This window comes from Diachasma alloeum, unplaced genomic scaffold (genome assembly GCF_001412515.2).
Source record: "Diachasma alloeum isolate Michigan unplaced genomic scaffold, Dall2.0 Dall_scaffold_01083, whole genome shotgun sequence".
In the NCBI taxonomy this organism is placed as follows: Eukaryota; Metazoa; Arthropoda; class Insecta; order Hymenoptera; family Braconidae; genus Diachasma; species Diachasma alloeum.
Genome location: NW_021681194.1, coordinates 94,216 through 118,632, shown reverse-complemented (window position 1 = coordinate 118,632; position 24,417 = coordinate 94,216). Strand labels below are relative to the sequence as shown.

Genomic DNA, 24,417 nt, shown 5'->3' with positions numbered 1-24,417 from the left:
CTGATCAATATGAGCCAACAACAGTGATTTTTAAATAAAAAATAATTGTGTTGTATTTTTTATCAAAGACAGACCGAGTCACATGACTTAGGCCCACAGACTAGACACAGCGCATAATGCGCATTATGTCTATTGACTTGGACTTATAAATGACTGTACATTTATATGCTGATCAATATTAGCAAACAACAGTATACCATACCAATATTTTTATAATAAAAAAGAATTTTGTTTGCTAATATTAATGAACACAAATTTGCAGTCGTTTATAGGTCCAAATCAATAGACAGAATGCGTGAGCTGTGTCATGTGAGTTGGTCTGTCGGTGATAGAAAAGACGACACCACTATTGTTGGCGTAAAAACCACTGTTGTTGACTAATATTGATGGGCACATAAATCTCGAGGCATTGATAAGTCCAAGTCAATAGACATAATTCATGCGCTGCGTCTAGTCTGTGGGCCTTAGTCATGTGACTCGGTCTGTCTTTGATAAAAAATACAATACAACTATTTTTCCCGTACAAATCATTTTGGTTGGTTAATCATTAATATTGATGAGCACATAAATCTCCAGTCATCTATAAGTCCCAGTCAATAGACATAATGCGNCTAAATCATGCGACTCGGTCTGTCTTTGATAAAAAATACAATACAACTATTTTTCCCGTACAAATCATTTTGGTTGGTTAATCATTAATATTGATGAGCACATAAATCTCCAGTCATCTATAAGTCCCAGTCAATAGACATAATGCGTGCGCTGTGTCTAGTCTGTGGGCCGAAGTCATGTGACTCGGTCTGTCTTTGATAAAAAATACAACACCGCTATTTTTTCCATACAAATCATTTTTGTTGGTTAATATTGATGAGAATATAAATCTGTAGTCCCGGTAGCTTAGTCGGTAAGAGTGCCCGGCGCGTAACGGGGAGAGCCGGATTCGAATCCCGGCTGGGCGAATCGAAATTTTTTCTCTCTAAATTTCAATTCTATTTGAATTTATTTAATGCCTAAAGGTGGTTAGGCGGCGTGCTGAGTTGAATTTGGAGTGAGAATTTCCGTGGTTCCCGGTAGCTTAGTCGGTAAGAGTGCCCGGCGCGTAACTGGGAGACCCGGGTTCGTATCCCGGCTGGGCGAATCGGAATTTTTTCTCTCTAAATTTCAATTCTATTTGAATTATAAGTCCAAGTCAATAGACATATTGCGTGAGCGGAGTCCAGTATATGGGCCTAAGTCATGTGACTCGGTCTGTCTTTGATAAAAAATACACCACATCTATTTTTTCCATAAAAATCATTTTTGTTGGTTAATATTGATGAGCACATAAATCTGTCGTCAATTATAAGTCCAAGTCAGTAGACATACTGCGTGAGCGCAGTCTAGTCTGTGAGCCTAAGTCATGTGACTCGGTCTGTCTTTGATAAAAAATACAACACAACTATTTTTTCCATAAAAATCATTTTTGTTGGTTAATATTGATGAGCACATAAATCTGTCGTCAATTATAAGTCCAAGTCAGTAGACATACTGCGTGAGCGCAGTCTAGTCTGTGAGCCTAAGTCATGTGACTCGGTCTGTCTTTGATAAAAAATACAACACAACTATTTTTTCCATAAAAATCATTTTTGTTGGTTAATATTGATGAGCACATAAATCTGTCGTCAATTATACGTCCAAGTCAATGGACATACTGCATGAGCGGAGTCTAGTCTGTGAGACTAACTCATGTGACTCGGTCTGTCTTTGATGAAAAATAAAACGCAACTATTTTTTCCATACAAATCATTTTCATTGGCTAATATTGATGAGCACATAAATCTCTGGTCATTTAATAAGTCCAAGTTAATAGACATAATACGGCAGCTGTGTCATGTGACGAATGACACATGACACAGACATGACTTGGTCTGTCCTTGATAAAAAATACAACACCATGATTTTTTATTTAAAAATCACTGTTGTTGGTTAATATTGATGAGCACATAAATCTCTGGTCATTTAATAAGTCCAAGTTAATAGACATAATACGGCAGCTGTGTCATGTGACGAATGACACATGACACAGACATGACTTGGTCTGTCCTTGATAAAAAATACAACACCATGATTTTTTATTTAAAAATCACTGTTGTTGGTTAATATTGATGGGCACATAAATCTCCAGTCATTTATAAGTCCAAGTGAATAGACATAATACGTGAGCTGAGTCTAGTGTGTCGGCCTAAGTCCTGTGACTAGGTCTGTCTTTGATAAAAAATACAACACAACTATTTTTTCCATAAAAATCATTTTTGTTGGCTAATATTAATGAGCACATAAATCTCCAGTCATTTATAAGTCGAAGTCAATAGACATACTGAGATACTACGTGAGCTGAGTCTAGTCTGTGAGCCTAAGTCATGTGACTCGGTCTGTCTTTGATAAAAAATACAACGCAACTATTTTTTCCATACAAATTATTTTCATTGGCTAATATTGATGAGCACATAAACCTCTGGTCATTAATAAGGCCAAGTTAATAGACATAATACGGGAGCTGTGTCATGTGACTTGGTCTGCCTTTGATAAAAAATACAACACCTCTATTTTTTCCATATAAATCATTTTCATTGGTTAATATTGATGAGCACATAATTCTTCCGTCATTTTTAAGTCCAAGTCAATAGACATACTGCGTGAGCTCTCTCATGTGGATGGTCTGTTGTTGATAAAAAATACAACATCATGATTTTTTATTTAAAAATCATTTTTGTTGGTTAATATTGATAGGCACATAAATCTTCAGTCATTTATAAGTCCAAGTCGATAGACATACTGCGTGATCTGAGTCTAGTCTGTGAGCCTAAGTCATGTGACTCGGTCTGTCTTTGATAAAAAATACAACGCAACTATTTTTTCCATACAAATCATTTTCATTGGCTAATATTGATGAGCACATAAATCTCTGTTCATTCATAAGTCCAAGTTAATCGACATAATACGGGAGCTGTCACGTGACTTGGTCTGTCCTTGATAAAATAACAACACTATGATTTTTTATTTAAAAATCACTGTTGTTGGTTAAAATTGATGGGCACCTAAATCTTCAATCATTTATAAGTCCAAGTCAATAGACATACTGCGTGAGCCGAGTCTAGTCTGTGGGCCTAAGTCATGTGACTCGGTCTGTCGATGATAAAAAATACAACACAACTATTTTTTCCATAAAAATCATTTTTGTTGGTTAATATTGATGGGCACATAAATCTCCAGTGATTCATAAGTCCAAGTCAATTGACATACTGGGTGAGCCGAGTCTAGTCTGTGAGTCACAGTTTTCAAAATCTTTCTGTTTTTTATATTTCTCTGCATCTCAAAAAATATATTTATACATAAGACTTAGTGTCTTATGCTTGGGGCTCTTATAGACTTTAGGATATGGCCATATAGAATAGAAGGAACATCTCATCCTTGCTGCCTATGTTCCTCAAAACGTTTGATTTTTGGAAAGCGTACAATTAGATTCATCTCATGGACAGAAACGCTACATTCAACGTAGGCAAGTGTCTTAACGTAATATTTACATGAAATGTTATATTGACTAATGACTATCTTTAATGCCTAAAGGAGGTTAGGCGGTGTTTGAGGTGAATTTGAGAGTGAATTTCTGTGGTTCCCGGTAGCTTAGTCGGTAAGAGTGCCCGGCGCGTATCTGGGAGACCCGGGTTCGATTCCCGGCTGGGTGAAGCGGAAATTTTTTCTCTCTAAATTCTTATTCTATACTTTGAATAAGAGCACATCCACGTCAAAACGCAACGCCAAAAAAGTTGATCTCACGGATTTCCTCGCCAATTTTTCTCCTAAAAGTTGGCCTCAATGCCAACATTTTGAAAAGAAATCCACCCAAAAATATTGCAAATTAAGGAAGTTATGACTTTTTGAAATTTTTTCGTTTTTTTCCATGCATATTAGGTGATGTTTTTTTAGATGATTTTTTTTCCCAAATTTTCAGCAATATCGAATTCGGGTTTGGAGGTATCAAGTCGCGGTTTTGCACATGAAATACTCATAAGAAAAACTTTAAAATGAGCCCTCATTCGATATATTCCATTGTTATTTAAGGGTTTTATACAACAAAACGTGTTTTTTATTCAAGCACAATTATCTCAAAAACATCATTTTTTTAAAATCCGAAATGTCCACCAAAAATCATCAGTAAGATGATGACAATTTTTGCAGCAATTAAAGTTATTACTTCGCAGTGGTTGACTGCATTTTGATGGGTGACATATGCACGTTGCTGGAAATCAGAGGAAAATGTTATCTAATTTCCCCTAAATCAAGATGTGGGTGGTGAGAATCTCTTTGTCGATTTTTTTCTTCAAAGTAAATCTTCAGACGAACATTTTGAAAAAAAATCATTGGAAAATATCGATAATTACGGGAGTTATGATTTTCTAAAAATTATTTTCTCTTTTGAAATCCGTAAACTTACGTGATTTGCTTCCAAGAGAAAGAAATAGTCTTCCTTTCCGGTCATTCATATTTTTCACCACTCAAAACCCTCTGATCATATAGATCCCTAGTGTATTCTCTCATTGAACTGAATGCGGGTGCACACGGCTCTTCCGAAGCAACTGCCTAAACGTTCAGTGTTTTTCGCCGAGACTGACAGTTTCCAAATAAATCATCGACTGCAAATATTTTTTCAGTTAGTGAAGTGATAATAAATTTGTGTACCAACGAAAATTGTAGAAAGATTGAATTCTTTGCTTCGATTACACATCAATGATGGCGGAAGGTTCGTTCAAAAATTCTGAAAAATATAATTTTAACCTCAAAATCAAGTTTGAACTGGTTTTGTTATGGTAATAAATTGACTTGATTTCGCTCACAAAATTATAGGCTCAAATGGAATTCCCCAATGCGGGTAATGCTATTAGAAATGTGAAGATTTTGAGTGCACAGCCGAACAGTTATTAATAATTAATTATCTCAATGTAGAGGAATCTCTCCAATTACAATTCACCATCCCTGTTGCTAAGTTTTTTTGTGAAAAACATCTGCGTAAAAACATTGAATTATTTTTGCATAACGAAAGATGTTGTTCTGACCCAACGCAGAAACACAAAACGATTATCAAGAAAAACTTGACAGTGGTGTCCCTGGAGCTTTATGAAAAATATACATCTCGGATTATTCTCACACCTGGGCGAAAATTATGCATAAAATATTTTTATACACACATGTCCCTTTATGGTATGAGGAGCATCCGTCACCAGTATTGACACAAATATCGAGCAGTTCATCTTCAGAGTTTTATTGTTCTCCTGGCTTCATAAGTTCCCAGGGTGAAATTCAAGAAGCTAGGAATACAATAGATACAATGGCAAAAACTTTTCAAATACCTCCCATTGGTATGAACGACTGGAATAAGGAAGTAAGTGTTACATAAAAAAATATAGCTGAGAACGTCTTATTTAATGATGTTTGCAAAAGTTAATTTTGTTCCATCTTTTCAAATTTTAACAATGTTTGAAGGACACGTATAACTTGATTATTGAAGCCATCCAGAAAAAATTTGAAACCGCGGGAAACTTGAAGAGAAATTCCAATGAAGAGATAAATGAAGTCGTGTTTCAATGAAATGATCGATCAATTGAAGAAAAAAATCAGTGAATTCTACAGCGACAGAAAAATATCTCCTTCTTTCTGTCGAAAATGCCATCTCCCATAAATTCCTCAATTTTCAACTCATGAGAAGCACTTGAAATTTATATTTTGATTATTAATAAGGAGGAATCCTCTAAATTCTAAGAGAATTAGAATTTAGAGAGAAAAAATTTCCGCTTCACACAGCCGGGAATCGAACCCGGGCCTCCCAGATACGCGCCGGGCCAAAATAATAAAAGGATTCACTTCAGAGATATGTCATCATTATTTTCAGCAAGAAACAAACTCAATTTCCTTATCTACTATCTCTCCCATCTTACGACTCTTGGTAAAATCATAAAATCGAATGGTAGTAGAATTATAACGAAAGCTTGGTATTCGCCAGTATTTTTCTGGAAATCCACTCATTCCTAAGATAATTCGACGATAAGTCGAAAATCATCTATACACTCATTGATTAAAAAAAAGAAAATAATTTTTTAAAAATCATAACTCTCTTAATTATTGATATTTTTCAATGATTTTTTTTCGAAAAGTTCGCCTGAAGATCTACTTTAAGAAAAAAAATCGACAAAGAGATCATCACCACCCACATCTTGATTTAAGGAAAATTAGGTCACATTTCCCTCAGATTTCCAGCAACATGCTTATTTCACCCATCAAAATGCAGTCAACCACTGCGAAGTAATAATAACTTTAATTGCCGCCAAAATTTTCATTATCTTACTAATGATCTTTGGTGGAAATTTCAGATTTTTAAAAAATGCCGTTTTTGAGATAATTGTGATTGAATAAAAAACATGTTTTGTTGCATAAAATCCTTAAATAACAATGGATACGTCGAATGATGGCTCATTTTTAAGGTTTTTCTATGTGAGGTATTCGATGCCAAGTGAACAAATCATTGACCCTCACCTCTTCAAAAACTGACGGCGATTTTTCTGGTGATGAAAGAGTATAAAAGAATATTTTCTGAATTTTTTCAGAATTTTCGGATGACTACCTATGATTATATGATTTTCTTCGTTTTTTTTTGTTTTTTATGCATAACTTCCGTTCTTTTCAATCGATTTCACAGGAATAAACAAAGAAAATTTGTTTTTTGGTCGACTTTCAGAATATATTTTTTTCATATCTTTATTCTCGCTTTCTGCTACCTCACACGTGAAAACTTCGAAAAAATAATAAAAAAATTGAGTTTTGCCCACTTATGACGGTCTTGATTGTTTGGAAAAAAATTACAAAGATTCCTACTCTCAAAAAATTTTTTTTAGCCGTGCCAAATCATGGGCAGAGCCTTGGATCCAATTTATTTTGTGTTTTTTCTATAAAATTTTTCTCATTTTTCATCGCAGTTGACATTGAATGTTCAAAAAAGTTCTTGAAACATCAAATGTTCCTAATTTTTGTTCAAAATGGAACTAAATTGAAATCAGAGATTCATCGATTTTGTTGTGGATCAGTTTCATCTCTTCTTCTGCGTTTTTTTGTCTGTTTTTTTGTCCTCAGGTGCTGGTGGATGACTCTTCTCCCCCATCTTACGTCGGTTCAGCTATTCTTTTGTTTTGAGGATATTCAGCGTGGTAGATTTATGCGAATTNTCGGTTCAGCTCTTCTTTCGTTTTGAGGATATTCAGCGTGGTAGATTTATGCGAATTCGAGAACCTCTTGACTGAAACGTCACCATTCTCCGCGGGTATGAAACAATGAATCTGCTGTGTTGATGGGAGAGGTTTCGCTTGGTCAAATCGATCTACAAGAAAATCCATGCTGCTCTATAAGCTGTATCTGACATGAATATTTTGAACATGTACGGGATCATTCGCCCATAACTACAATTCTTCGGCTGTTGTTATTTGACGGTCTGGTGGTTGTTATAAGCTCGCTCTAGCAGCCTGTCGCTTCACTGTCCCCCCTTCCCCTCACACGGGCCATTACCGTGTGCCGATGCGAAATAATGCCACTCTGCAGGTACTCGGAAATTATTGTGATGATTATACACATTGATCAAATTCTTGAAATTCTTGAACTGTTGAGGTGCTCCATCAGAAAAATAACGTTTTTAGGAGACTTATAAATGGATACAATAAAGTCATTTATAATCTTTGAGAACATGCACTAAACAATCAGACATTATAACGAGACTCTGGTGTAGAATGAAATTATTCTTTCGATAGTAAATGACAGCGGGATAGATTGTCACTGAATTTTTATTCTAGTGAAATCCGGGAGCAGCGTTTTGAATGACAAAGGCGTAATTCCCTGCAAAGTCACATATTACGAGGAATTCATCAATTTCAAGTGATTGCTTCGATGATTTCATGAAGGAACCCTGTTCTTTGGCAATGAAATCATGAGGCACTAGATTCTGCATCTTCTCACAGAAATCTTGAGCGAATTCAATGGAATCTTGAATTACTGTTGTAAGAGTCGTTCGTGACGTTGATATCCATTGCTTGTAAATGACAGTATCAATATCATGGTCTTGCAGGGCTCCGACAATATAATTATATAGCATCTCAGCATGTCATGGACATTGTTGACAACTACCAAGATAACATTCCTCCGTCCGATCCTTACAAACCATCCATTCCAAATAATCGGAATAATCATTCAGAGGATATTCCATATTTTTCGTTATACTCTTCAAATTACTTCCTGCGAAACCGAATGAAAGAATGAAATCACATACAAAAGATTTTCTGTTTGAATCTCAGCTGATTACGTGGTAAGATCTTGGGAATGCCATTGACATAGAACGGATGAAGAGAGAAACGGATAAAAATATAACGATTGAATAACATTACCTAAAATCCTTAATTTCACGTTCTCCTGAGTGGCACAAACACACAGAGTATGTGTTCCTGTCCCCCCTGTCAATACAGAATGCTTTGGCCTTAGTGAAGCGGACATAGAGAATCTAATTTCAACATCAGGGTGTTCAGTTCGGAAGAATTTGAAAGCTTCGTTGAGATTAGAGAGGACCAATCGTTTCTGAACGTGAATTTGCTTCTCGTCTTCATTCGGAACAGATACGAAGTCTTCCATCGCCGGCATTTCTGCACTGACTCTCTCGTCATTGCAAAATTCAACAACTTTTTTTGTCGTTGTGTCAGGCAAGGGCGTCCTGTAATCCGTATATTGTTTTTTTCAGATCGGATCAGTATGAATGAAATATAAAGGTACGACCGTTATAGAAAAATGGAGTTCATACCTTTCTTCTTGGCAGGTATTAATAAAACTCCTTCTTCATTGAATAATTGTTTTGCCTTCCTCACTAATACGAGGATGTTTCCATAATTTCACGAACTCCGTCAACACTCCAGTTTGGTGGTAATATAGTGAGAATCTGAATTTTCTCACCATTGCTCAATTGTTCATCATGAAATTTGGTCTTTAAACGAAGAATAACAGCCATCAGATCACGGGCATCTTGCGGAGTAACAGGATCTTCTATGGTACCACCAAGCTTTCGTTTCAAAGTCTGACACACTTTGAACGATTTCTTATCAATCCAAGCATCTGAAGACCGACTCACCTTTTTTAGTGGAATCGGTGACTCGTCTAACAATACTAATTACTTCATTGATTGTTGGAAGCCAATACTGAGTTCGGATACTGATCTCTTAATAATTTCACAGGACTCGGTGCTGGTTGAGGCAAATGATCCTCCAGAAATCGATGATGAACCTAATGATATTTCAATGAGTATTTCCCACGAACGGATTACGGCCGATCAGAAGGCAGTATCTGGCGTCACGTGACGAGCTGGAGGGAAAAATATATCGGATATTGCATACGAGCTTTTGGATATTGCACACTCTTCTGTTGTTCTCGAAATTGTAACTCCAAATACTGCATCCTGACTGCGTGAAATCCATTCTTGGGAAATACTTCGTCAAATACCCTTCGTGCTTCGAAATTATCTGGTATTTCCCTACGAACAAACGATCGTGTCAAGTTTTGCAGGAAAACCTCTCGCCCAAGAGCTCGGCATTTTTTAAGCTGCAAAAATTGCCACTTTTGTTTGTTTACAACGAAGTTATCGGGGAATACCCGATAATTTTGAAGCATTTGGGGTATAACTACTGAAAAAATTTCAGTAGAGGGAGCGATTCGTTGATTCGGAAGATATGGTATCAGTATTTCTGAAAATAATCTTACCTCTAATCACGTCATCATTTGTATGGGAATCGGTAATAGTACTGTNACTACTGAAAAAACTTCAGTAGAGTGAGCGATTCGTTTATTTGGAAGATATGGTATCAGTATTTCTGAAAATAATCTTACCTCTAATCACGTCATCATTTGTATGGGAATCGGTAATAGTACTGTGCTCCGAATTTATGGCATTGTTACCATCAATCGAGACTAGATCAGTTTCAGAGTTTGCAGAAGTACCAGCAAAGTCAGTGTCAGTTCCGGCGGTTGTGTCAGTATCGCCCGATTGGGATTGGGTTCGAGATTGTGTAGTCTCACTGCTCTCAATATTCACTGTATTATTCATACTTTCATATCCAATTAATGTTGCACTATCCCGATTTCGTCTGCAATGTGAACACAGATAATCACAAATCGTAAGATGCCATCTCTTCATCTGAGCGTCATCATTGGGTCGTCGTAAGCCTTTCAGTTTGTGGTGATTCCTTAGCCTCAAAGGATTGCATCAACGGTTGTATACTTTTGGCGCCACCATTGAGATCAATTGTTCGTTCACAAACGAATATTCAAATCACCGAGGACCACCTCCACATGAGCAAAACGACAGGACACCTTCAAAAATTTCACTATTTTTTTTGTTTCTTCTTGGTAAAAATTTATTTCAATTCAGTCGGACAATTAAATCATGTATTCATGTAAAAACATAATCATGAGACTCAGATGTGTTTGGTGATTCTAAGTGATGTATGAAATACTAAAATACCTCCACAATATGAAGAAACGATCTTGTGAATGACCGGTGAATTGTCATAACCTTAAAACGAACCGGTATCGTTCGAATGCGAATGAGATGAGGCACTGAGATCCTCTGGTGCGCGTCTCGCTGCGTTCCGTGCAGCGGCGCGAAAAATTGAAATGTCAGCGAAGTGTTTCAAGTTACGATGAATTCTAAAATGATTGATATGAAGGTGCTCATAAGGATAATAATTGAAAAAAGTGATGTAAATGATGCATAACAAAATCGATGAATCTTTGATTTTAATTTAGTTCCATTTTGAACAAAAATTAGGAACATTGGATGTTTTAAGAACTTTTTTGAACATTCAATGTCAACGGCGATAGAAAATGAGAAAAATTTTACAGAAAAAACACAAAATGAATTGGATCCAAGGTTTTGCCCATGATTTAGCACGGCTCAAAATAATTTTTTTGAGGGTAGGAATCTTTGTAATTTTTTTCAAAAAAATCGAGACCGTCATAAGTGGGCGAAATTCAATTTTTTTGTTATTTCTTCGAAGTTTTCACGTGTGAGGCATCAGAAGAAAGCGGGAATAAAAGTATGGAAAAAATATATTCTGCAAGTGGACCAAAAAACGAAAATTTTCTTTTTTTATTCATGGAAATCGATTAAAAAGAATAGAAGTTATGCATGAAAAACAAAAAAAAACCAAAAAAATCATATAGACCATAGGCTCCGGAAATTGTGAAAAAATTCAGGAAATATTTTTTTATACTCCGTCATCACCAGAAAAATCGCCGTCAGTTTTTGAAGAGGTGATGGTCAACGATTTGTTCATTTGACATGGAATACCTCATGTATATTTCATGTACAAAACCCCGATTTGATACCTCCAAACCCAAATTACATATTGCTGAAAACTTGAAAAGAAAAATCACCTGAAAAACATGCATCGAAAAAAAAGAAAAATTTTCAAAAAATCATAACTTTGTATGGGAGGGTATGCATATTTTGATTGATTTTGATAGAAGATACCATGACGAATATTTTGAAAAAAAAAGTCAATCGGACCAGTAGTTTCGGAGATATTGAGCATTACAGTTTTTCACAAAAAGTTAAATATCTCTTAAACTACTCATCCGATTCTTCTCATCCAAAATTCAGTTCTGTAATATCATAAAGACTATAATCGTACCAGATTTCAACTTTCTATCTTAATTTTTGGGGGCGCTATGATGCGTAAAACGATTTTTTCATAAAAATGAAAAATTCCAATTATTACCAAACTGTCGATAGTTAAATAGCAATATTACGATTTGACCCAACAGATTATCACAAAGAAGATTTTGGCGTCAAAAAAATTCAAATCGGTCATGTAGTTTTTGCAATATTGAGGAACAAAGATTTTTGAGAAATTGCTGTATCTCAGAAAATACTGGGCCTATTGGGCTGAAACTGGGCCCAGAAATGCTCCAAAATAATACCAATTTTTGTGAAAAAATTTCAGATTTGTAGCTTCAACTTTAGTCCTTTATTTGTCGTGATTTATAAAAATTTTCGAAATAATCAATCCACACATTCGGTCACACATAGATACATGGTCCTCAAATTTTGTATTTTCACGTTTCAGAGCATTCTACATTATTTCCAAGCAAAATTAGCGAATCGAAAAATCGACCGTTACAATGCTTCCATTCGGAAGCAAAAATTGACAAAATTTTCCGGCAAATATTTCTGAGACTTAAAAAGACTAGTGAGACCTCCCTTAAGGGTCAAACAGGAGGATGGTCGAAAAGACCACTTGTTCTCAAGGGTTAAATGGGAGAGGCAGGTTTGGTAGTTGAAACACGAAGAAAAAAAAATCGCTAATTTCCGGAACCAAAATTATTTCAGATCGGAAGTTTCCTGTATTTGAGGATGAAAAGAATCAAAATGGAATGAAATGTGGTGATCGTCATGATCTGGACGATTTAAACTTTCTTTTCGTGATTTCCACGGAAAAAATTAATCATGACATAACAACCATTTTTTTTTTGAAAAATTGAGAAATTTTCCCACCAAATCTTCATTTCCGGATTTGTTTGTGAATTTAAATTGTTAATGTTGATTTAATGATTGAACTAAAAATTAATTTTGAATGAGGAAAAAAAAGTTCAATTTTCCATATCTGTCAATTATTGAGGTTAAAGCTCTGGCAGCGCTCATTTGTTCTTTTTACTTGTATTTTACGATGAGAAAATGAAAATTAAGCAATAGCTGCAATAGAATTCTCAATGTTGTGAATTTGAATTCAATTTAAGATCAAATCGGTCATAGAATACGTTCATCTGATTCACCTTGAAAATTCTGAATAATTGGGTTATCCATGTTAGATTATCATTAATATTGCAATGACATCTAGAATGGTCAAACTCGTTGCGGAAATTGATCATCATATCCACTTAAATTTCCAGTGAATTAAAAATTCAGAAAATTGGTTGTTTGAATTTCCCAAATATTGAATAATTTTCATTCAGGTCATGTGGACCTGAAAATTTCAATGCCATTGCATGTTTCAAAATTCAACTTATTTTTCACTAACAAAATTATAGAAAAATTTCCCGTGAATGAGTGATTGGTAAAAATTTCAAAAAAATCTTACTTCAAAGTTCAGAAGTAATTTTCTAACCGTGCAACAAGATTAACTCATTCGACCTCAACACGACAGTTCTAAAATTGATAGATTTCTACCCAAAAAGGCAAAGTTTTCACAATAAACGGTTAAATGAGAGAGATAATGACAGATATTGGGATTTGGCTGGTCAAAAACCATAAAATTCAGTAAAGAAGTTTTCGCCAACTAAAATGTATGCAAAATCTTACCCTGCTCCAACTACCTCAAATTTGCCGGGAGATGTCATGAAACTTCGTTCATGAGTAAATTTGTAAGGTTTTATTATTCATTTTTTATCTTTGGGGTTTTTATGCTTCTTTTCGTTTCCGATATTACAGATCGATGAATACGTTCAGGTTGATTGCAAGGTTGAGAGTTTGGGGGTTTTTGGTGGATTTCTCCGAGTTTTTTGGTTTTTGTTTTTTCCGTCTTGTAGATTAATGAAAAGATTTTGAAAGGTATATTTGGAAGATTTTCACATTTAATATACTTCGAAAGTGGCTGAAAATTTGGAGGGTTTCCATTCCATTTTGTGGATTATTTTTTATGGATTCGGAAATTTTTGTGTTTGGGTTCGAGAAGTGAGCGGAGGGGTTGCACCCGTTAAGATTTTGAATTCTCTTATTTTATGATTTTTTGGAGTTTTGCAGCCTGATTGGAATATTTTGGAGATTTCTTTGATTTTTTTTCCGTTTTTATGATTGGTTTGATGGTAAGTCGAATTTTTTCAATTCTTTTTTTAGATTTGGGGGATCGATGAGGGTTTTAAAGTTTCTTTTTCGGGCTAGAAAGTTGATCGATTCTGGTCTACTACGTATTTTTAAGATTTGACATTTAATTGCAGTCGTTGGTGGTTTCGATTTTGTTAAATTTGCATAATTTGGGTCTAGAAAATTAGGAGCAGGGATTTGAGTGGTTGTTTCATTGTTTCTGACTATCCTGCTGAATGTCCTGCTACCCAGTGAGCCCAGTTTCCAGTGAAAAATCACCAACTAAACCCGCGAGAGGCACTTGCACAGGACTCAGTTGCACGAAGTGACGCCGCTGTGCTCTCTCTGACAATGAGAGAATTTGGAGAACAATTAGCGCACCATTCGTGTGCTTAATTAGTTCCCGATCGCTCTGAGAGGGTTTATGGAGTGTTTGAGGCCAGATTAAGGACATAAGATGGAAAGAACGCATGTAAATAAGTGCACGCACGCTCTCCATGCATCGTTGATGTAGGTGCAGTGGACATGGTGGGATAATTCTTTATCCGAGTGAATTCCAGCCTCAATAGAGTGCTTTTCTAGCTCGGCAAAGTTTCCCCAATGCGTTGATTGACTAATTTAAGGCTTCTCGTTGTCTCGAGATCCCTGAAAACCGAAAATAAGTAGCTCCTGAACTTCCTGAAATTCAGGTGAAGCCATGATGCTCATGATGGAGATCCAACTTGAAGCTGGCGGTACGATTGCACCTTTTCAGTAGTATATTAGTTCCCCAGAGTTTTCTATAATTTTTTAGTTTTTGTTTAACCGTCATACTTCCACGGGTTTTCGTCACGAATGAGTTTGACTTGTCGATAGGTCTTCCTGCACTCCAGCTGCTGGATAATGCTGAGTGATCGTTGGCGAAGACATCTCCAGATCCCCTATATTTTCCCTTTCGCGCATATTTCTCTCTTAAAAACTACTCGACTACTCTCACTCTCGATAAGTACATTTTGTTAAAAGAAAATTAGAGATTTTGAGATTGTATTTGAATTACGTGGGTAAATTAAACGCGAGGTATTTTTCTATTTAACTAAAGCTTCGTCATTTATCCATTTTTCCGATTTTCTAGATGATTAAGGGAATTTTAATTCAATTTTCTTTCTAATTGCATTTCTTGTTGCCACGTTTTATTTGCGACCCCATTCCTAAGACCAAGAGACCGATTCCACCCCGCTCTCGAAATTTTCTCTCGAGCTGGCTGGGCATAATTCTGCAACCTTTCCCTCTAATTTTCTCCATCCTAGTTATATTTTTAGTTTTCTCGTTTCGTTCACTTACGTCTACGGTTGCAATTTTAGTGATTCCGCGTTGGCAAAAATCGACTGGTGCCCAACGACAGTTTCTCGCAAGAGTAGCTGACATATTTTTTGGTCCCGGTTTCGAAGGATTTTGGGGAATTTGAGGCGGAAGAGGCCGATGGTGACAAACTCCCGCTATCTTCGATTGAGCATTTTCTCCGAATGAAGAATTTGGATTCCGTTCGGTTAATTTTGGAAATCGTTGTCACAATAGAAGATTTAAATCAGATATTGCTACCGATAGAACTGTCTCATCAGAAAGTCATAATCATATATTTTTCTAGTTTCTTCTTTCCCGCAGATGGCAGGTGCAGTCACGACATATCTTGTTATCCTCATCCAATTCCAAAAGGCTGATGACACCAAAGATGCAAGTAATATATTGAAGAATGCAACTCTTTTCCTGCAAAATGTTTCATCACTGCACAATTCAACGGGCCTGAAGACTCCATAGCACCTAATGTATATTCGAAAAGTCCCGGATATAAATCTCGATTGGGACTATCCATTCTTTTAGTAGATTTTAATTCCACAAGATGTGGAACGCTATGTAAAGTCCTGTCCTTAGTATCATAAGAAATTCTTAGTTTCAAAATATTTTATTATTCGAATTAAATATGAAGAATAACTCAGCTTGAGTAAATGAAAAATAAGAGATAAATAATAGCCACTATGTTTAATTTTCTTCTAATTTTTTGCCTTTATCTTCTCACTCGGCCATCTACTTTCTTACTCATGCTTAGGAAAGTAAATGACGGTAACTTTTTACGGTAACATGCATAAAGTTGCCAGTAAAATACCATCCTCTAACAGCTCCTGAGGTAGGATTTACATAACATTATATGTTTGTCACTGCTACGTGCAAGGCTACGTTCACTTCATGCCTAAAAGTATCTTTTCGTTTACCTATTAATGAAAGAAGGTACAGTTCGCCACTCTTTGAATATACACGACTGACAAAAAATATAGTGCGACACAGTTGCGACGAGGATTTTTCAGCTTATGTGATTGGCAGCCCTCAGTTTTGCCTCGGTCGGTTGACTTCATACTCGTGAAAAACCCGTCGAGCTTCTATCGAAGTATAGTTACTGTTAGATTGGGTCTGACGAGGATTACTATACTTTTGCACTTTCATCTTTAAAAACTATATGAGCGTGAAAATCACGCGCGACTGAAGTGAAACTTTCCTAATAAGTGTACACTAAGAGAAAAATCGACATGATATCACAAAAATCATTTCTTGAGCGAAAAACATCACATGCATATTTGATCAATTTATGGTAGGTTTCAGATACCAAATCGATGCTTTTCGGAATGAGAATGAAGTTACTGAATGAAAAGATAATGACTTTTTTGGAAATGAGATAATATTCCTTAAAAGATAAGATATTATTCCTTACAAGAATAATTTGACAGAAGGAAAAAAAGATGTTGCTGCCCTTTGAACTCAAAGCAATTGACCATAAGCGACAGTTATTTATTTTTTTTATTTGGAGGTTTTACTCTGCATAAAGTGGAGACTTTATGCAGAGTAAAACCTCCAAATATTAAAAAAAAATAACCGTCGCTTATGGTCAATTGTTTTGAGTTCAAAGGGCAGCAACATCTTTTTTTCCTTCTGTCAAATTATTCTTGTTTCATATCTAATGAATGGAGATTCATTACATATGAAAGTCTCTGATTCATGATTCACTGAATGGAAGCTTTTAATATTTCTAGTCATTTTCTTAGCTTCTGACACGAAAAAACCGATAGCTTGTGGCAAGTATTTCTCACTTTATCATGAAATGATCAGGTTCAAGTCATGAACACTTCACCGAAATCTGTCATTTTCTGACACATTATCCGGAATTCTTATCCCAAGCAATTTATCTTCAAGATATGACATGTTGACCGACGTCGGTGGCCGAGTGGATTAGACGCAAGTCTAGTGTGCGAAAAGTTGTGAGTTAGATTCTCCGTGGAACCCAATTTTTCCACGGAAGGCTCCGGCGAGCGGGCGGTTGCTAATAGAGGAACCGCCTGTACCAGCATGGGTTTTTTGTGGTTTCCCCATGCTACTTTTATCTTCTAGCGGAGTGCAAATGCGGTACAGTATAGAATTCACTCTCGCATGCATAGGGTTGGATAGAGTACCGAATGGGACCCGAAAAAGGGGACTCCGAGGCGTAAAAAAAAGATGATATATTCGGCGCAAGAAATTAGTTTTGTGATATTATGACGATATTTCTCTCAGTGTATTGGTCTTTATATTATGTAAGTATTTTTCGGCATTATAGCAAAAAACGACTAGAACGATGTCTTTGACCTCTGCGCCTAAGTTGGGTGGAGTTCAATGAAGTTTAAACCGGTTTTTGCTCATTATTGACCACCCAATATCATCAAAGAAATTAACAGTCCTATAGCTATGTTTCTTAATATCATACACTTCCAGAGTGTCTAATTGAACTTTCCCTTTAACTGAACCTAGAATACTTGACTTATCAAAATTAAATTCATGTCCTTGGCTTTTTACATGATCCGATAATCCCGAACGATAAAGATCCGGATTCTTCTCCCTTCTTATGTGCTCTTTCAATCTACTATTAAAATTTCTCGTTGTTTGACCAATGCAAACTTAATCGCAAGTACTACACGGTACCTTACCACCACGGTGGTATATAAGTATACCACATTAGACCTCTGATCCTTTGGTATTTTATCCTTCGTGGATTCAAATGTTGAACCCAATTTTCTGCTGCTAGATGAAATCAGCTTTACATCATAATTTGCACAACAACGTGTAGGATTGCCAGTTAAGTCTAACGCAAATGGACCTATTAATGTTTGTTTTCAAATTAATTATCTTACTACTTTTGTCTTTAATGTTGGAGCTAGAAATCAATTGAACTCTATTGTTAATTAAACCTGTGGAAAATTGTGCCGGATAATCATTGAAAATTAAAACCTTCTTAATGAGGGCCAAATTCTCATCCCAAAAGTCTTTATCGGAAAGCCTAAGCATCCTGTCTGTTAAATTGTTCACAATTGCTCGCTTTTAACTAGAGCAGATGAGGGACAAGCAACGGTTATGTTAGATGCAAAAGACTAACGTTTAAGACTAAAGTTTAGGGTCACTTTACTGCAGGACATGAATACATATCTAGAGACATATTTACAATATGCTCAGATGACACAAAGTGTACACTGGCCAACTCACTTATGATACCTTAATGGTAAAAACTTTTGTGATACCGAAATGATATATTTTACCTAAGGTGCACAAGCCTCAGTTGGCTTTCAGGCCGATTGTTTCTTCAATCAATAGTCCATTGTATGAACTAGCTAAATATATTTCTCGTATTTTATCACCATTGCAAGCAATTACATCGCATTTAAAGAACAGCTCTATGATTTAATTGATAAATTGAAGCATATAATTATTTCAGACAATTATGTGCTGGTTTCATTTGATATGGTAAGCCTTTATACAAATGTGCCACTTGAATTGGTCACTGATGCAATAGTTGAATGGAAAAGTGAATTAAAATGCAGTCTCCCATATGATGAAGTAATTAAAGCAATAGATACGTTTATGAATAAATACTCTCTTTTCTTTTGGTGGTAAGATTTATAAGCAAATATTCGGGTTGCCAATGGGTTCTCCATTGGCACCCATTTGCACTGATCTAGCAATGGGTCTGTTGGAAGAATCGGTTTTGAATAAGCTTCGTAGTGAATTTGACATTCCATTGTATCATCGTTATGTGGATAATATTGTTATGTGCATTCCACACTATAAAATTCAGTACTCTTTGCAGACATTCAATGATTATCAACTTAGGCTTAATTTCACTCATGAGATTGAAGTAAATAATAGTTTGGATGTCTTGCTTATCAAGGAAAATAACCGACTCTGCTTCAATCGGTATAGAAAACCAACGTGAAGTGGAAGAATGTTAAATTTCAATTCCATACATCCTACGACACAAAAGCGAGCAATTGTGGCCAACTTAACATACAGGATAGGGCTTTCCGATAAATTATGGGATGAGAATTTGGCCCTCATTAAGAAGGTTTTAATTTTCAATGATTATCCGGCACAAGTTTTCACAGGTTTAACTAACAATAGAGTACAATTGATTTCTAGCTCCAACATTAAAGACAAAAGTAGTGAGGTAATTAATTTCAAAAAAACATTAATAGTTCCGTTTGCGCCAGACTTGACTAGCAATCTTAAGCGTTGTTGTAATTATGATGTAAAGCTGATTTCATCTAGCAGCAGAAAATTGGATTTAACATTTGGATCCACGAAGGATAAAATACCAAAGGATTAGAGGTCTAATGTGGTATATAAGATACCGTGCAATACTTGCGATAAAGTTTACATTGGCCAAACAACGAAATATTTTGAGAGTAGATTAAAAGAGCACATAAGAAGTGAAAAGAATCCGCATCTTTATCGTTCGGGATTATCGAATCATGTAAAAAGCCAAGGACATGAATTTAATTTTGATAAGTCAAGTATTCTACGTTCAGTTAAAGGGAAAGTTGAATTAGACCTTCTGGTAATGTATCATATCAAGAAACATAGCGATAGGACTGTTAATTTCATTAATGACAATAAGAAACCGGGTATAATATATGATCTCTGATTATATAGATAAGTATTGATTAAGTTTGGTAATTGATAAATATTGACTGATTTGTGTTATTAAACCGCCCCTTAAAAGTGCTAGTCCATACTTCTGGTCTGTGGTGTTTTGTTTGTCATGTGGGATTTAATTGACGATAATTTTTAAAAATAAGATCGCTGAAAAATGACTTTTAGAATTTTTTAAATAAAGAAGAAATGGGGGGGAGGGTTATTACTATATTTTCAACACTGGTGAGTTGTAGTATGAGATTAGGAACATAAATAAGAGTAATACATTTGTATCACTTTGAATAGGTGCAATATTTGACTGGTTGAGAGTTGCAGGTTAGGATGGCGGTAGCATTCTGTTGTTATTCTACCATTTAAATAGGTTTTTTGGAAATTTCTTAGAATGATTTAATGTTTTGGTTTGAGGTAGGTAATGTTCAATCATCTTTGAGTTATTATTCAATTTATTTCTGTTGTTATTCTGTTTGATTTTTTTTTTTCAATTTATTTTATTTCATAATAAGATTGTGGACACGAAGTTCTTAGAAAATGAGAAATCGATTGAGTACAAAAAGAGAACACTAAAGATTAATAAAAGATACATAGAATTGCTTAACGGTTAGTAGTTACAATGTTATTGGGACTCAGCAGCCTCTTGGATAAATTTAAACACTTTTTTTTAAGATCAGACGTATTAGATAATATCTCGCACCAAAATTTCAGCGTAGTATAGACTGTGCCAAAAACTGACCATCTGATATGGTCAAGCGCCGGGCATACACACAGAAAGTGAATTATATTATCATTTATATCGCTGTTTGAGTGGCAATTTTGACAAAGTTCATGTGCGTTCAGATGCACTGTACCGCCAGCAACTCTTAATTCCAAACTATGTTTGCTGTAATACGTGACACGATTCGCTTGCAAGCCAAGGGAATATTTGAAAGTAAATATGGCTGAGGGCCTGGACCCATACGGATAAACTTGTGAAAGATCAAGCTTGAACTATTAGCGTATCTCGGAAAGATCACTCTCGAGTGAATTAATCGCGAAAGTTTCTAGGATTTTAGGTTTGACTTTATTCAGCGAGGATAATCTAAGATTAAGCAAAGTATCTCCAAAGCCACACTCTTCAAAAAGCTGCCTGAGTTGAAGGGCCCAGTTGTATGTGACATCCAAACTGGTCAAGGAACACAAGCGATTGAAACAAATTCTGGGAAAACGTGTGTCCTCCATCTCAAGCAACTTCGACAACCAATTCAGGGCATACTTCCAGACAGTAGCCGCAATGGGCGATCTATCTGTTTCCAGTCTAACCGCGTAGCCAGGAGTAGAACGGGCAAGATTGAGAATCCTTTTGAAAAAATTTACCTGTGATCTCTCAATCATAGCCAATTCAGCGATTTCACAACCGTATGCCACAACGCTAAGAACTAGACTGTTAAGAGCATATCGATCATTCCCCAAGAATCAGCTCTAACTCTGAACAGAATGTTCAGCGCGGCCGAGACCACCAAGGCTGAGGCACTAACTCTATCCGTGGCTGCCAGACTGAACAAGCCCGAGGCTTGAGAATTTAATGCCCAAAAAACGAAATTGGTTCACCATTTCAATCGGAGAACCATTAAATCTGAATGAGAGATCTGCTCTTCTACCAGCTTTTTGAAAGATTAAAATTTTAGATTTTGCTGCATTCAAAATTAAGGAGTTTTCCGAAAAGTAAAGTCTCATGAGGCGATTTAATTGAGCGGGACTGTCTGCGAAGAGAACAATGTCGTCCGCATACGCTAAGAGCATTATTTCGTTCAGGTGATCAACTGAGACCCCCCTGCAGCCTCTGTCACGCAGAAAATTCTCGAGGTCTGAAAGAAATGAAGCAAAAAATAAAGGGCTCTCAATACCTCCTTGGAGGACACCCTCGGAGATATCTACGTAATCCGTGAGTCCATCCGGCGCCCGAATCGGAGTCTTCGCTTTGTCGTATAGGTTCTTATAAACATTTATAACTTTCGAGGAGACCCCTAAGTTGTAAAGTTTTGACCACAGTTTATAATGATGAACGCTATCAAATGCGCGGGTGAAGTCAATGAAAAAACAGTACAATTTGCGGCCACTCCCAACATACATTTGAGAAAGAGATGCTAAGGTGAAGATATTGTCGACGCAACCGCGACCCTTCCTGAAGCCAGATTGGAATTCAGGGAGAGAAGCAGTTTCATGAGCCCATAGTTCCAAGCGCTTGACAAGTATTGTGCAAAAGATTTTTGTTAAACAATTGATAAGAGAGATGCCCCTATAGTTCGCCGGATCCAACGCATCGCCCCTTTTATAAATCATGAAAAGATTCACCTCCGCCCAGCTCGAGGGAATGACTTCTTCTTCAAGAATTTTGTTAAATAAACATTCAATGTATAATAACCAGTTGGGAAGCAAATTCTTGTAGAATTCATTGCCTATGCCATCACAGCCCGGAGCTTTATTATTTTTAATTACTGAAAGAGCCCGACTAATGTCAAATTGAGTTATTTGAGCATCAAGAATCGGGTGGGATTGCTTAGGCGGAGAAAAATCTTTCACAATTCTCGGAGGAAAACAATTGCTTAGAAAAAGTTCCCAACTCTCCTTCAATATATTATTAGAGCTGCAGAAAGAATCTCTATATAAATTAATCAACTTCCAAAAAGCTGCCGAGTCACGTACGTTCTGAAGCTGGATTCTGATTAGAAGCTCGAAATCACGTTTCTTAGTTTCATAGAGTTTTTTACTACCAGCTCTTAACAATTTGTATTCAGAGCTGAGAGTTAAATCGTTGGTTTTCTGCCACTGATGGAATACATTAAGCATATTGCTCTGTAATCGAGCATATTCAGCATCAAACCAAGAAGGTTTACGGATCGGAGGAGAGTTTGAATTACTAACGTTGAGCATTTTTAACTTGCGGGCACAGTCGTTGATTGCTGCGGACAGGTGACTACATAGCATGTCGACGGAAGCACCGGCTATCCACTTCACTCGTTCGCAATACTGCATGAAGAACTCGTAGTCCGATACCAACTCCTTCTTCCACCGGTAGGGTTTATACAGAGGTTTGGGAACATTGTGTCTGGTGAGATGACTGAAGGGAAGGACCACGTCGAGAACTATCGGGAAATGATCGGATTGAGTAGGAAAGGAGCTGATGTAGAAGTCGGTGGTTTGGCCGAGGGAGTTGGAGTGAACATGCACGTAATCGATGACCGAATCCGCGAAGTCCTTCTGGAACGGTATGTGGTTAAGGGCACCAGGGTAATCACTCGGCGAGCGACCATTCAGTATCACGAGGCCCTGTTCCTCCAAGAACGAAACCAAAATTTCACCTTTGTCACTCGAGTTGATGTCCTTCGACGATCTTACAGAATAATATGGAGTTCCGGAGGGAAAGGCTTCAGGATCTATTTCATTCAGTGAACCTGTGGCACAGTTGAAGTCACCTCCCATTAGTAAAAGGTCGCGTGGATAAATACTGTGGATTCTGCCCAGGAGATCGTTCAAATCCAATAGGGACGATGTGAACCAAAACAAATTTGAACTTGAAGGGAGATACACATTGCCGATGATCATATTTGTTTCACCAATTTTAATTCTCACGAAAATCCAACCCTCGTTGTTGTTGTTGGAACGGACCCGTCCGTTCGAACAATTTCACGAATCTGATAAAGTTTCGGGACTAATATGCAAAGACCACCAGAGGCTCTACCACGGGAGGAGTCTTTCGAGGCTTGAAAGTCATAACATTAAAATGCTGCAATAAGGGCTTGAGGTAGGGGGTGACTTGCACAGCCACGTTTCACGAAGACACAGTACATCCTTGTAAATAGGCGCGTTATCAGTTCATATACGTTGTGGAAACCAAAACAATTCCAGAAAATAACTCGGCACATCACTACATTAGCTGGGCTCGTAAACACCGATTTATTGTTGACAGAAGATGAAGCGGTGGAGAGCGTAGCGGCGCACGGCAGGGGCGGAGAGAGGTGAAGAGACTATGCGAGGTGTTGTTGAGAGCCACCTCCACACTTCTGAGAGGTGTTCAGGGCGTCCTGAATTTTCTTGGAGGATTCTACCCGCTCCCGGATGCGAGAGTCCGAGCGCGAGCTATTCGATGAAGTAGTGGAACGAGGCTTGTCGGTGGTGTTTTTTTTGGAAGCAGATCTTTCCACTGAGCTTTTTCCGGTCTTCCCACCTCTACCGTTTTTCCCACCTTTATTACTCTTCCCCTGCCTTCGAGGGATAGCTGCATGTTGGGGAGGAGGCATGGAAGGGCCTGGAGATCTTGAGGGATCGATGTGCCTTTTGCTGCGATGAGTGAGACTGCCTCATCATCTGAGAATTGTTTGTGATTGACCCAAATAGACGATCCCTTCAGAGCGCCCGGGAGTCCCAAGGCGTTGAGTTTTGCGACTAGTTCTAGTTTCGATTTTCTAACATCTCTCTCCTCTGAGGATAAATCATTGGTAACACTGTAACCGAGGGCTCTGATACCAGAAGCCTTTGTAAAT

The 24,417-nt window shown here is 36.9% G+C and overlaps 1 protein-coding gene across 1 annotated transcript; it reads left to right on the top strand.

The window, feature by feature from the left end:
- The first annotated feature begins 15,556 nt into the window (after positions 1–15,556).
- On the top strand, positions 15,557–15,709 carry LOC114841608. Its single transcript, XM_029126655.1, has one exon. It carries the CDS (start codon positions 15,557–15,559, stop codon positions 15,707–15,709), a length of 153 nt encoding a protein of 50 aa, XP_028982488.1.
- The last annotated feature ends 8,708 nt before the right edge of the window (positions 15,710–24,417 follow it).

Bases quoted from the DNA above. Each gene is read 5' to 3' on its own strand.
- LOC114841608 (XM_029126655.1), top strand. From the start codon at position 15,557: ATGGCAGGTGCAGTCACGACATATCTTGTTATCCTCATCCAATTCCAA.